Source organism: Balearica regulorum, chromosome 2 (assembly GCF_011004875.1).
Source record: "Balearica regulorum gibbericeps isolate bBalReg1 chromosome 2, bBalReg1.pri, whole genome shotgun sequence".
Lineage (NCBI taxonomy): Eukaryota > Metazoa > Chordata > Aves > Gruiformes > Gruidae > Balearica > Balearica regulorum.
The window spans coordinates 37,555,987-37,571,957 of NC_046185.1; the positions used below are offsets into that span (position 1 = coordinate 37,555,987).

Here is a 15,971-nt window from a genome sequence, read left to right on the forward strand (position 1 = left end):
ATTTGCTAAAACCCAGTGAAAACTATCTAAAAAGCCACTAAAGATTGCAACTCTCTCAGTGGACATAAAATTGGTTGGTTGGTTCAGCTGACAATGGATCCCTAAACACAAAAATGTTTGACATTGAGAAACTGGAATATATACATTTTTGTATTCATTTACATTTACAATCTACAAGGAAAAGAAGTGTTATGAAATACTTAACTTGGGGAACTAGACTGAATCAATGCTGATTTCATAAAGACTGTTCAGCATCCTGTTATTCATAGATGATGGGTACAAAGATAAGCCAAACATCATCAGCTCTACCTTAAAATCAAATCTAAGTTTTCTCCAAGCAGGAACCCTATGGCAACTTAGCTGTTCCTTGGCCCTTGACCCTCCCTTCCCAGCTGTTAAATCTCCTGTACATCCCCCACAGACTACCGCTATATCACGGCAGTCAGTATTTGGTAATGTATGTCTCTAGATCCTTGAATTTATTCCCAGAAGAATTACACTTGTCTTGGATAAAAAAGTAAAAATTACATACAGAATGCTTTCCCTAAACCAGTACAACACTTTGTCGTAAAAATAGACTGCATAATCTGTTGCTGTAGAAGCAAAGATTTAACAAGCTGTGGGTGCTCCAGCTCTTGTAAATCATGCCTCTTGGTCATCTCTTCTTGTCATCTGTAAGTCTAAAAATTTATGAGAGGATAAGCATAGTGTGATGAGAATGGATTTTTTTTACTCTGCAGGTGCACCTTGCATAAGGAACAAAGACATCCTCCACATATACCAAACAAGACAAATAGCTTTAATAATGAACATATTTCAATTTATAATTTCAGTATGGGCTTCTTAAAGTTCCATCTAATGTTATCAGAGGTCAGATGTGTTAGAATGTGCAGTGTGCTCTGAAAACAGAGGGACAAGAAAAGTAGTCTGAAAAGCTGCACAATGTTTCAAGTGAACACTGGCTTTTGAAAGAGATTTTGAGAAATTAGGCTCCCACTTCCCATAGACAGTCAGTGGGACATTTATGCCCAGTTTCCTTTGGAAATCATATCTTTACATGCCACCTGTAATCCCAGAAAACCAAGGCTTAAGTTTCTCAGCCCCTTTGATATCAGGCTAAATAGATATTTTATTTTGCAGTATGGGTCACTGAATAAGTTTTTGAAAACTTCCTCTAGAGGGGGGGAAAAAGAACAAAGAACCAAAAATTAGATACAAAAACAAGAGTTCAAGATTTCTGATGCACACTCAGGAAAACATAGCTAAAGAATTTGGTCCAGTGACTGGCTCATAACTATTTGTCCCTCGGTGTTTACAAATGTCTATTACCCCATGCTTTCAACAACAAAACAAATTAGACAATTACCATATTGAACAGGGTCACTATTTTAGGATATTTGCATTCCTATTGTTTTCAATGCAATAAAAAACCTAGTTACAATAACGTGTGTGCATGCTACAGATTTTGTCCTCTAGGTTATGTGACATTATACAGGGTTAGCAGCTCCATGCATGACTCACTTATGTACAAGCATTAGGTTATCCTTGACAAAAAGAGTAAGCTTTTGAAGAATAAGACTTTGTGGGTTTGTTTTTTGTTGGTTTTTTTTTTTAAATCACAAAGATTATAATCCAACAGCTTCCAGTAACTATGAAAGGGCGTAAACTTCAAAGCCCAAAGCAGAAACTGTTATTGAAGTGTTCATTATTGCATATGTCTGTCACAGTTTAAGGCAAACATTCTATACTTAAGGTTGGACCAGTAATTGATATGGCTACATAAATATATACATATTGAAACTCACATATATGTGCAGACATATATATCTGTGGATATATAAAAATATTTATTTTCTTAGCAAAGTTAAAGTCTGTAAAAACACTAAGAATACTGAAAAAGGTAGGAGCCCTAATTCCTCCGTTGGAGAAAAGTAAAAAGTCCCCTAGATATCCTATGTAAAGAACACTCTTTGCAAGAGTACAGCTTGTTTTGACTTCTCACGTATTTCATTGTGGATTAATATATTTGTTGAAGATTTCATAAATAATTAGATAATATGCAAAAATTACATTGTGAGGTTTGATTGCTACAGCATAACTATAGGCTGCTGTTGTACAAAAAATAAATTTTATTCAAACAGTATATGTCCTGCTCTCATAGAATGCAAAGCTACTGCTACAAGTAGAACTATTTCAGAATATAGTTTTTGTTTTAATGTGTCACCTATGAAACCTCATTTGGGGGCATTTTCTCTGAAAATACTTCGGCCAAAAGAACAGCCAAACGCAGATACATTTTCCCTGGGCCCTCTAAATACTCAGTACAATTTTCACAATAAATCTGTAACGATTACCACTCCAGAGAACTGAAATGCTATACAAAACAATTCTGACAAAATTGGCAGCATGGAACAGCAAACCCCCAAACTATGCTTCAACTTAAACCACAGACATTTCCAGTCAAACATAACAATACTGCCTCATCCTCGCCATACGTAGATTTGCTAGTATGGTGCTATACAAGAATATACACAGCTGTGGAAAACTCTGCAATGCAGAGGCGCAATAATGTAAAGCATCCATGAGACAAGGTCTGAAATTCAGTCTAACTATGGATGAAGATCAGACTTCTCCTCCTTCTCCTTCATTCTAATGGCAGCTGAACAAGGGCAAAACTTCACCTCATGTGCCGTACAGGTATTCCTTCTAAGAGTATGACAACGCGCTGCTTAAGACACGGCTGAGTTTGCTGATTACGAGCACACGTTCATAGCAGCAGTCTGCCTGCAGCCATTAGGCACAATTCTGAGATGAGTTTTTCCATCTTTAAACCTCACTTACATGATATCCTTGAAACAGCGATGCCATCGTTCTGAGAAATTATGACGGCGCCAGGAAGAAAGGGATTATCAGTGCAAAGGGCCCCATATGAAGTGCATGCTCATTATCAAGCCTAGTTTATCTAGGCTTTTACTCCTTCCACAAGAACGGATTCTGCATAGCATATAAGTGAAGTCATTCTCTCTGAACGAGACATTTGTTTTCAAGCTGCTGGCTATACCTATCATGTGGCTGAACAAGACACATCAAATTAATCTGATTCCAGTGTAAAATTCCCAAGGAAGATTCCTGTTCTACTAGTGTAAGGCTGGAGTGCACAATTCCAAAAATGCTTTTTGGAAGTCATTTTCCAATGGCAATAGAGAATATTTGGGGTATTTCTTTCTTTATCCTGAGTAAAGGGTTTTTTTATTTATCAAAGCCCCAGGCACATACTGCTATAGTGCAGTGAGATTTTTGTCATATAGTCCCAGTATCCTAAAGGCCATTATTGGATTATTTTCTGGAGCAGTTCTCCTCATTCTTCTCCAACAGGTGGTGGTGGCTGGCACAGCTTGTATAACCTGACAGTGACAAAAAAACAAAGCAATTGTTATTCTGAGAGCTTGGTCATTACTAAAATCAGTAAATTTAAGGAACACAAACTAAATCTAAGTCTTCCTGCACTGCAAAACAAGAGGCGCTGAATTCAGTTTAATAACATTGATATAAAACCAGTAAAATCTTATTCACAAGTATGAATGTTTACATTGAAAGTGGTATTATTAAAATACACATCTATAAGCAACCTCATAAAGACATTCCAGTTTAGTCAAGTTTTCTTATTTCTGCACTGAAGGACCCCATCCTGGAGAAAGCTGTCTCCACTCATCCAATTACCAGTTGTTGCTCTGAATGTCTAAATTGGAAAAGCTGCTTGGTGAATGAATGCAATTGCCTCCATTTTTGTTTTGTTTTGGCACGGAGTCAGATCTCACGGTAACACAGTTCCCTATAAAACCGATGCTGATTGAAGAACCTAAGACAGATGTCAGACACGTGACATGCCAGCATGAAGGTTTTAAACTCTCTCCCCCGCGGTTCTACATGTATGAAGTCAAGACCAGTAAGATTAGGTTGAAGTGACCACCTCAGTACAGATTGAAATAGCCACTCCTTCCTTTATAAAGGTTTTTGAATTGCTGTTAAACTCTTTTGCATGGACTTGGCTATTAGCAAGTGTTTGAAACTTCACCCTAATACTAGGGATACTAAAAAGAAACAGCAATCATTCTGACCTCAGGCTCTCTGTTCTGTATGTTCAGCATACAGTACCTCCCCTGCAACCACAGCAATTAGAACCAGCAATAGACATGATCTCATTTGGAGATTACATATTTTCCTCAGGGAAAGTGTATCATTGAAGGAATAGTAAAGAGAAGAGACTCTGGGAAGGAGAAAAAACATTAGATGCCAAAAACGAAGAGACAATGACACCGCATGTGCATTAATACTTAACATGAAGAATCTCTGATATTGAAACACCAAAGCAATAGAAATAGCAGGTTTGGTAGGTCTGGCAGGGTGGTGAATCGTTCAGTGACTTGGGGGCTAGGGATATTTAAGATGCTCAGGCTAACTGAGTTTTCTAAGTATATTTTGCAAATTTGCCTGCTAAACATCACATTAATTTATATGGCTCCATTTTAACTAATCATAAATTCCAGAATCATACTACAAATCAACACAGAAAACAACAATCTGTACATGTGGCTGGACTCCACAAACAATTCAAGATCAATGGACTGGTGCCTTCTTGGCATGATACCGTGCTGCTACTGAAATTATGTGAGGCACGGTATGTATGGCTGCCCCCCTGAGTACTGAAAGCCTCTTCAACATCTAGCACATCTTGTCAGAAAAAGCATCCTGTGGCTATGCAAAAGCAGGGCAGGATAGCTGCTCTTCTCTGATTTCAGTTCCCTTAGGAGTTAAAACCCACGGGATGCTCACAACACACAATGGCTGTGGGCTAAATAACTTTTCTCTGAATCTCACTGGAAGTGATATTATCAAGCAGTATTGTTTCTGGATGGTGAGAACAGGGAGCATCAGTTCTGTCAGCCAAGCAGCAATTGCAAACCTGCTTTCAAACCTCCACCATAATGAAGCTTTTCCACATTGTCATCTGGCAGATTCAGAAATGTGATCATTTAAGGTTACACTGTGCAGACACCAATATATTTGTTAGGAGCCATATATAAGCCAATACACATATATCTCATATTTGTGTACCAATGAATAAGATCTTTATACAGACAAGTATGCAGAGAAAAATAAACAGGGGTTGAGTTATTTGATTCTGCTGGTGTAATAACACAGTAATATTCAAAGCTGGCAAAAGACAGATAAAATTACTGTCAGAATCTCATCTAAGTAATTGCAGTAGGGTTAGTTCTTGATGATGTTTTAGCAAAATCTAATTTCTGTGGAACAATGTGCAGAAAAGTTCATCCCCAAGTACCAAGGTCTGTGTATTCTTCAAGTTAAAATTGTAACCATTAAGATTACTTTAGAGAGAGTGATGTAGGGAAATTGTGAAGCAAACTAACAGCAAGGCTGCATAAATCCCTAAGGAGCTATAGTTGCTGAAGACGGTATAGAGCAGAAACAGCCTGTTCTGGGTCAACATATATGGAACAACTATTTGAGATGGCACAAACAGATCAGCTGAGAAAAGACAGAAAACAGAGGCAACTGCAGAGAGCTGAGAACACTGTCAAGTGACATTAAATGGAACCAAATGTAATGGTAAAATCATTTTCAAGGCAAAGAATTGAGAACTCCCAGTATCATTTACCTATACATCAAAAGTATCACTCCTGCTGATGACTATTCTGACTTATGTGACCTACCTCTCTGACGGTACACCAAATGTCCCAAACACTGAGGTCAATGAGATATTCCTGTGACATTGCTGTTGCTGCTGACTGGCAAGCATGCTGGATCTATTCTATATTCTAGGAGCTCTCTCATAACTTTTCTTCAGCTTTTCATTGCTGTGTTGTGGGAGTGTCAACTGGAAAGAGGCGATCTTTTCTCAACTGATGCAAAGCCAAAAAATGTCTCATGGCTAGGTTTTTCTTTTCAAAAACTTAGATTTTTCCTTTATCACAAAAGCTCTGAATCTAGATACATGCTCTGTCATTTAGAGGTGGCAACAATTCTTTGGCTGTCTCCAGAATTATGTCATGAAGGAGGAGTCCATTTAAGGCCAAAACCATACTGTTCGAAATACGAAAAGGCTTCTCACAGCTTTTACTATAATAAAATGTTATTTTACCGTGTTAGGTTGCCACAATGCAAGACAGTTGGTCAGGCAATTTTGCTCCTGGATTGCCTCTAAGCTAATCATTACTGTGAGAAGGGATGTCCTCATCTGCTGGTAAGGGCAATGACTTCATTGCCGATGGGTTTACTCTAGAATCAGTACTTTTGTTGGATCTTATTTAATCTCCTTTATGGGGAATGCAAGATGTATATATGCTCCAACAAATGCTGCTACTTAGCAACTGAACAGCAGCTGCTGCTCAGATTTGCTCATACCTTGTACAATTAAGGTACACGCCTTTTCTAGCGCCAGATAGAGCACAGCCATGGAACAACGTGCAGTGATTTGTTACAAATGAATTATGAGCAGTAGCCCAATTCCCTACTGGAAGAAACTGGGACAGATGAGAAAAGGGGAACAAATGGCATAAGAAAAAATTCCTGAGTATTAGTGGTCAGAACCCAGAAGACAGTCTTTCTGTGAGGCTATGGATAGCATATGTGCTCATTCACATGGTTACCTCTATCAGGTATTACTAATTCACTGTTTCCTTGCTGAAATTTTAACACCACAGTGGGTCTGTTATGTATTTCACAGATCTGTTTAGCTCATTCAATGTGTTATCATTAGTCAACAAAAACATTATGTTTTAAATTGGTAGAAAAAAGTTTAAATTAGAGCTGGATTTATAAAACCACTTCAAGATAAAATTAAGAATGTTGTTTGGTTATTTTCATTTATAGGTATTGTGCTTGTTAAGAAACATTTCAGGTACCTGCAATCCATCACAGCATTAAAAAGGTGGATAAATATAGAACAGTCACATTTTTCATTCTAATGGATGTTTCAGAAAGAGACGAAGAAAGACTACATCATCTCTAAAAGCAACTAGAACGTGATTTTGCTGAGATACTGCAGTACAGTATTTCATTAAAATGGGGTTATGGATTTAGTTATGAATATTTCCCCACAACCACTAAACATCACAAGTGATGAAGGACTTACCCAGTGTTTTCATAATTAACATGAACTAGGTTTCATTTTTCAAAAATGGGCACGTTTTGAAGGGCTACATAGCCTGAATTTCTGCAACTGATTACTTCGAAATTGTATGGCTTAAGAACATAATTCATTTTATGTACATTAAAAGCTAAATCTTACCAGTTAGTGCACGCTAAGTCAATGTTTATTGTTAGCTTTTGAGCAGCTAGGACAGAATTTGGCACAAACTGGACAAAATCATGGTCTAGGATACAAACAATTAAGTTACCTTGGGACAGACTGTGGCGTTCGATCCCTCACTCCTAAATTCTTGGCTGTGTTTTGTACTCTTGCACCCTGTGAAAAAAAAGATAACTATTAATTATAATTAATACATATGCTCCATGTCCCAAAACAACTCTCCTCTTCTAAGGTGAGAAACAAAAGCAGTACATTTCCACTTAGAGAAATATGCAGAAAAAAGAAAATCTTTCCACTTGTCATTAAATAAATGCATACGTATATATCTTACAGAAAAGACTTCATAAAAAAATAAACATTTAAGGTTTAAAACAATCCAAACACATCTTGTTTCAATTTGTTTGATTTTTGTCCCGATTTCTTTGTAGAAGGCATGGATAACAAAGTCCTTTTCTGCAATGTCACTTATTTCCTATGAACTTCTGAACAAAAAAATATTACAGATTATTTCCTATGAAGAGCCTTCTAGTTAAACGTAGAAAAATGGACTAAATTGAGGCAGTAAATTAGGATTAGAAAAATGCAGGTCCTGATCTTTCTTTATAATCAGTCATAAAAAAAATCAGGTTGGACTGGACCTCCCAAGACTGCTTACTCCAACACCTCTGCTTAAAGCAGGCTCGACTAGAAAAGCTGGTCTCTCTGTACCTCAACTGATCCTTTGAAAAACAATAATGAAAGTACTTTTGTCTCACTGACTCATCCAGTAAGGAGGAAGTTGATAAAACATGTGCACAATGTTACCATGATAGTGAAAAATGCAGACTCTTCTGCAAACAAACTAGCTTAGACATATCAAAGAACTTAGTAAAATTTGTTTTTAAATGATGAGGTCTAGCTTTTAAAGTGCAGTTTTATTAATGTAAAGTGGTCATCATAAAGAAACATATCTGTTAGATTTACAATCTCTTTATGTTTTCTAACATTTTAAAGGAGATGGAAAATACTTGTTCTGTCACTGTCATACATACACTGACTCTCCCTTTATTTGTCCTTATGTACTACCGAAATTCAGGACAAAATATCAGAGAACAAAAATATATAATCTCAGAATCCTTACAGTGAGATATTAGATTGGTGTGAAACATCAAAGATAATTTACATTCCAAACAGAGCTGCAATGGCAGCTGCACATGATGTAAAAATGAGGTGTAATCATTGATTCGATACATAGAGTAAGACTAGACTTTGCATCTGACTGAAATCTGGTAGCCAGGAAATTGAGAAGGTATTGAGCTCACTGTTGTGAGCTCAAACAAAAGATGAGAAAGGCTGGTTGGTTACACACAGGTAAGTTCTCAGAGTTTATGTAAATCAACATGTGCAACAAAAAATACTGTGACCTTACATTTCTTTTAGAAAAAAAAAAAAAAAGAAAATAACTAGAGTACCTACAAAACTGAAGGCAGAATATAAAAGTGATTTTACATCTAGCTCAGTAAGCTTGCTTCCGACAGTTGCAAGAGACATGACTATAGACCACAACAAAGATATGTCTTGCCCCAGAAACTCCTCCAGAATTCAGTCGTTAGTCACTCAATACTTCCTCTGTTCAGGAGTGAGTATGCATTTGATCGATTTCAGTGATTCTCTTCTTTCCCATCTCATCGTGGACCCCTGACATCACTAACCTCCTTGTGGAAGGAGATCCACATCTTGGGTACAATCTTAGCTTGCTGTGTCAAGAATCACTATTTTCATTTGGGTTGAATCTGCCAGTTTCATTTGATGCCTTTAGTTCTGCACTGGTGAGGACAATGGCCAGTCCCTATCCATGCCACATCTTCGTTAGACCTCTGTCATATCCTCCTTCACTCAGGAAGCCAAACAATCCTAGATTATTTTGCCTGTCTGCCCTGTCTATAAATCATTCCCAAACGTTGATAATTTTTTCTGACCTACTCTGAACCTTTTCCATTATGCTATATCCTTATGGAAGGGATCAGAACATCAGATAGTTCAAAATGAAGCAACATGATTTCTACTGTGTCATCTCTATCCTTGCCTAAACCATTATAGCTTCTGATTTGCTTTACTGATAGCTACTGAGAATTGAGCTGGTGTTTTCTATCATATCCTGAGGTCTTGGACATGAGATGTAACAGCAAGCTCACAGTCAATTATTGTAAATGTAAACTTAGGGTTTGGTTCTTCCCCCATGTGCATCACTTAAGAGATACCTACACTGGTTTCATCTGCCATTTTATTGCTCAGTCATGAAGTCCTATAAGATCCCTTTGTAATTCTTCATAGTTACTTCTCATCTTGAGAAGAGTTCAGAGGAAAATAGGGAGAATGATTAGGTAAGAAAACACAACCCAAAAAAGAAAGATCAGATGAAATTATGTTCTTCTGTCTACAAAAGTGATGGCTTATCAGGGAAATGATAATCCAATTGGGGACAGACCTTTTAGCAGGGCCTGTAGCAACAGGACAAGGGGTAATGGTTATAAAGTAAAAGAAGGTAGGATTCAGATTAAATATAAGGAAGACATTTTTTACAATGAGGGTGGTGAAACACTGGGACAGGTTGCCCAGAGAGGTTGTAGATGCCCCATTCCTGGAAACATTCAAAATACTAAAAGTCTCCTGCTAAAAAGGGAGCAAAATCTGGTCTCTAAATCTACAGTGTACTGGAGAGAAAACAGGAGACAAATTGAAGGAAAAAAAAAAAAAAGAGACTCAAGTGAGGCACTAAGTAAAACATCCTAATGAAAAGGTTAAGAAAACTCCGCAACTGAGCACTTGGGAAGCACTCTGCAGGAGTCTCCACTACTGAAGGTTTTACAACAGATATGACAAGTGTCTGTCATGAATTGCATAAAGATAGCTCATCCAGTGTTGGTTACAAAGTTAGACATGTTGAGTCCGGACCTTCATCACTTTCAGCGTCCTTTAGTCAGTGCCATTTTTTAAATTTTTATCATAATAAAGAAACCCCACCATGACAGACTGCTGAGATTGGCATATAATTAACATAATTGCGAGCCAGGATATACATATACATGGCAAAACTATCTAAATTAATCACATGTAGATCCTGAACGTCAGTGCTGTGACTACCTCTGAGAACAAAACCAGCCTATTTTTACTTGCATCACTCACTAGACAAATTAATTTTAGTATCTTGCTCACATAATAAATCAAATGCGTTGATTTAAAAAGGAGCCTAGCTTTATACAACCATGTAATTTATTGTTTAGCAGGAGAACAAATTAGACCTTACTTACAACCACCAGATAATCATTTCTTTTGAGGAAAAGCCCCCAAGAATTACTAGCAACTTGCTACATGACATCTCTTTGTCTCCACTGAACACCATTATACCATTTCTATTTCAATATACTGCTAATTTATACTTCTCCAGGATTATTCTTAAAGCTATAGCAATGTAAATATTGACACTGTTCATCTCATGTAGGCATAAGGGATAACTGTGCTACATGGCTCCAGAATGCTTCCCTCTACACACCAGCACTGCCAGAGCGCTGGTGAAAAATGCCAACAGCTCTGAGGAGACACCGCCATCAATCTGGACTCTTATATATGAACTAGTATTCTCATTGCCATGAGAAAAAATGATAGGTTTATTTTCAAGCTACACACTAATTTAAGGATAGCAAGAACCAGTCACATAAAGAAAACAGATTCTCTTCATGTCCAGCTCAAAGAGCTCTAAATCAGTACAATTCTTATGAGAATTACTCAAAATGCAGTGCTGCTGTTATACTCAAGAAAAGGCATGGAAGAATGATTACTCACTTAAAAGACAACACAAATTCTCTCCTAGCCTTTTCTGTTTATCAGCTTTTTAGTTACCTTTCTTCCTCAGAGCCCTGTGCCCTCCTGCAGCTCCCTTCCTAGGCCTCTCTCCTCTCCACACTTTGCTGCATCCTGAAGGCACACTCCTGTCAGGGTGCTTTACATGGTATTTTGTGGGTACAGACGTTTACATGAATAAACATACATAAGTAAATAAAGTTGCTAAAAGATAGTTTGGACATCTTGTCAAAATTTTTATTTTAAAACATCAGTCTAGACTGGATTAGCAGATGAAAAACAGAAACCACTTAACTAAAACCGTTCCACAGACCCAAGTTCAGGCAGCTCTCACAAGCTCGTCTCTTTTCTTTAGTTCTTGAAGAACAGGTGCTTGCAAATACCTAATTATAACTGACAGGGCAATTACTTTGAAAATTGTTCCAACAATACAGTCAGGGCTATTATGAGTCTTGTTAAACATGATCACGACCTCATTCAATTTAAAAGGAAAAAAAAAAACCACCCAACCAAAACACTTCCTGAGGTCATCCATTCATTCAGGTGTCTCCAGTTATTCGGCACTGGTGCCCCAAGCTGGAAGAGGTACCGGCTTCAAGTAGAGACTATCTCCCCTTGTGGAAAGCTGATGCTGCTAGGAGCTAACATTGCTGGCTTCTCCAGAATGACAGATGGAATAGATGTCCTTTCATTTGCACCTCCCTCTGGCTGATCTCTTTATTCAAAAGATTCAGGGTGTAAATGGGCTAACAAAGTTTTTGGTTGGTTGGTTTTATTTATATTAAGCCAGGTAAAAGACACATGTATTGCCCTTAAAATGTTCTGCATCAAACCCCAAGAAGCTTAGCTTTTGTCTTTTTTTTTTTTTTTTCCCCCTCCAAGGTTTATGGCCTGCATTATGCAGTTAAATCCTACAGATAATTTAAACATTAAATCCAGAGCAGGTTTCTAGAAAATATCACAGTGTGTTGTTGAAATTACTCCAGAACATTTAGAATTTAATGGAGGGTTATATTTCTACTGCAGAACTCCAAGACTGATTTAAAATTACAACAAAAGATTATTACTCTATTAAATGCTGTAGTGGTTGCCTGCTAGAGGAAGAATGTGTGAAAAAAGTCTGGTCTGATATACTAGCAGACTTTTTTTGCAGTGTCTGTGGGTGGTATTGATCACTATTGATCACCTGCTGTTTTACTTCAGAGCATGTAGCCCCACTGCAGGCTTCTTTCTACATCTCTATTTGAGCAAGCACAGTTACAGCTGCTCAAAACCATGCAAGTTACTTTCATTTTCATTTAATAAACTGCAGAAGATCCACAAATGAATCAGCATTTTTGAAGAGCGTCTAGAACCGTACATTGAAAACCTGCCCTTTGACAGAATACATCCTGCAAGCAGACATATGCAAAACTCTACATCCGTATTTTTTGATTGCAAAATACCCAGATCTGCCTTTTGTCTAGAACTTCAGGAGCAGACATATCAAGCTATACATGCAAGTTTATTCTTATACAGCAGTAGCTTTCTTTTCAAGTCAAGTTAAAGGTGTAATTCCTGAGCAGACCTATATGATCTGATTCAAGAACCCTGAGGGTATTTATTCGCCACAGAAACTTAATTAATGCACCAAATAAATAAAGTGAAAGTCCAATATGAAATGGGACAAAATTACTCTGATGTATCCACATTAGCCAACAGCACTTACATATAATTGATCAGAATCTGTGGCTTTAGAATATCTACACAATTGCTTTAACAGACTACAGATTTGATCTAGCATAAGTGTATTTTTGTCTATGGCAAGTTAGAAGTAAAGTACAGCTGTTTAGTCATTTTCATAACTAAACGGTGATTGCTGCACAGAAAATGGAGCACAATTAATGAAAATAATAAAATTAGATGCAAATTAAAAACCAGAAATTATGAATCTTGTCTTATCTGTGATTAATTGTTCCAATATTTAACTATCTTTTTTTCACTTCAAGATTGAGTGCATCCTGTATCTTCTTTATGCTTTTGTCATAAGGTTGAAAGCTACCACAGGCTGGAATATATGTTCCATATGCACACAGTATGATTAAACCCCCACTCAACCTCTCTTTGATCAACTGAATAGGTTGAGTTCTTTAATCTTCACTTCATAAGCCTTGCCTAACAACCTCTGGATCATTCGTGCTCCTCCTTTGAACTCCTTCCAAGATTCCAAACATCCTTTTGAAAGCATTTATATGATAACAAGATATTCCAGAAAATGTTCTGCCAATACAGTGAAGTATATGCCCCATTTTCAGTTGATATTGCCTCTAAATCCAGCATTTTTTGTCATATCTTAGCACTAAGAGTTCATGTTGAGGTGGTTATCTATCCACAACAGCCTTAAAATCCTAATATTCTATTATGATCAAAGAGTGAAAAACACTATTTCAAAATAAGCACACTGTCCTCAGGAATCTTGCCTGGAAAGTTAAGAGCCATGGTCTTTATTTCTCCCCTTCCTTCCTACGCTTCTTCATTCAGTACGAGTCGCTTTTTATTAACAGTAGTTAATAATCTTAAGTTATTTTTATGGATAATATATATTAAAATAAAGATTGTCTTACTCAACAGACTGTTCTGATGTAAGGTGATACCATAGCAGTTACTATACAAAAATCACCAAGTGAAATCATAAGGCTGTAAAAATTATGATCCATTTACAACATACAGAAAAAGCAAGCATCTGGTTAAAAACAGCCTGTTCCACTATTTTAAAGACAACAAATCCTTGCAGACAACAATAAAGGAAGAGAATTAAAAAAAAATACAAACCACAAAACAGCAAAATACCCAAACTAAGAACACTCACACAGACATTACACAACATTAAGATGAAGGTTAAAAAATGGTCGAGTCATTCTTGTTTAATGATAACACGTCTTGTTAGGAAACATTGAGATCTTACCCATAGTGAGCATCTTACCTGTTTGCGCATGACATCTGTAGCTTGCATGATATAGCGAGGAGGTAGCCCATGGCTCCGAGCCAGAATGATCGCCTGCTCCAGGGTAACACTCAGAGTGCAGCTGCAATGGAAGACAGGAGTCAGCTAGTAGTGATTTCCTTAAAATAATTGCTTTTATATCACTTTTATCTTTTTTTAAAAAAAGTCATAAATAAAAAGATTACATAGTAGACTTGCCCACTATCTCTCCCCCACCCATGCAGGCATTAGCCTGAACACTAAAATGTTTCTTAATTAGAAAGATTTTGAGTGTAACAAGCGTTCCTGCTGACTTACAACCAAATGCATTTGGCTTGTTTTGCTGATGTTTAAAAAAAAAAAATCCAATAAAATCCACAACCAAACTATGGCTTGGCAAGTGCATCAGAGAGTGACAACTCAAGAAGAGGTTTTTGTAACTTTATAAATCCCTTTCCAGGTGGTTTCTGCACACCTTATTTCTCACCCTCCGCTGTTAATGCGGCTCTAGCTTTGGTACCAGGATTCTGACCTCTTGCCCTTAATGCAGCTTGGTTATTCTCATGGCACATTAGTGCAGTTCAGTCCAAAATTAAGAGACATTTACCGCTTTCAAAACAGAAAACAAATAAATAAATAGGGCGTTCTTTCAAATAAACTGTCATCTCCTACTTTGCCAATCTTTTTCAAGTCAACACTTCAGGACAAGAACTGGTCATGGCACCACATCCTAATGAAAAGGCTGGTAATTCCTTTGTCAGAGCAACCAGGAAAGTTTCAGAGCTAAAGATCTTGCTGTAGGACAACCTGTCATCACATCAGACAAGAAGTAGTAGGGAAAGTCATTGTGGACATGCCATCCGATTTCAGTTGTCATGGTGAGGATGAGGACTGATAGATGGTTTCTTTTACAATCAAGACCAAAGCTGTAGAAGACTCACAGATAAAGGCAACAAAACTGAGTACAAACAGGTACTTTTTGAAAAGCCCAGTATGTTTGAGGGCTGCTATCATCCAAGAGGTGAGTGCATTCTGCACCAATAAGCTGCTTGATAATTTTCTGTTCCCAACCAAAGTACTGCAGTAATCAAATCTCTTCAGCCAGAGAGATGAGGTGTGCAGAAAATGATCCTACCTCAGCAGAACCTGACAAAAACTGCGTATTTCAAGTTCAAATAATAAAACTAAGACACATGGTTAAAACATACTTTTGAGTAGCCTTTTGGCAAAATCCTGACCAAAAGATTCTGCGTGGCTTATATTATGCACACAGAACAGACAATATGTTTCAATCAAACACGCATCTTGCTGAGCAGAAGATCTGTAGGAGGAAAAATGTGTCTGCGCTTATTTTCTTACTGAAAAAAAAACCAACCCTGACACGTTTTAAATACTGCTTAAGTAAATTTATGGACTGTAAAAAGTTTCACAGTAGTGAGCGTAGAAGATATTAAATTTGATCTGTAGCTTTATTAATGGCCTTTCATTAAAAATTTATAAGCTAAGTGATTATCCTTGGTAATAAAATAATTTTTGTTCCCATTTCTTATATACACTGACCTCAGAGTTAACTTGAAGCAAAATCTATTGATCTTTTGTGTTATATGCTTGATTAAGGTGCATAATAGTTAAATATTAGACTAGAAATTCTGAACACTGTTTTCACCTTGTCTTCAAAAGGTGAAATATTGCACAAATGAAGTACATGCTCATAATATTTGCCAGCACCAAAATCTAAACATCTAATTCTCAAGACCAGACTGCAAAGGAAGCTTTGCCGTACCGACAACAGGAAAAAGCAAAAGTATCTCAAATCTAATTTTACAGGTGTCATCT

General features: G+C 37.2%; 1 protein-coding gene across 2 annotated transcripts in view; it reads right to left on the reverse strand.

Moving 5' to 3' along the window:
* Positions 1-1,587: 1,587 nt before the first annotated feature.
* PREX2 (phosphatidylinositol-3,4,5-trisphosphate dependent Rac exchange factor 2) overlaps positions 1,588-15,971 on the reverse strand; it is a 188,498-nt gene continuing 174,114 nt past the window's right edge. For both annotated transcript variants that reach the window (XM_075743930.1, XM_075743931.1), the window contains 3 exons: positions 14,136-14,238; positions 7,422-7,489; positions 1,588-3,404 (listed from right to left, as the gene is read on the reverse strand). In XM_075743930.1, the coding sequence (XP_075600045.1) occupies positions 3,359-3,404; positions 7,422-7,489; positions 14,136-14,238 (217 nt within the window). In that variant the 3' untranslated portion in view covers positions 1,588-3,358. The remainder of the gene's footprint in view (positions 3,405-7,421; positions 7,490-14,135; positions 14,239-15,971) is intronic.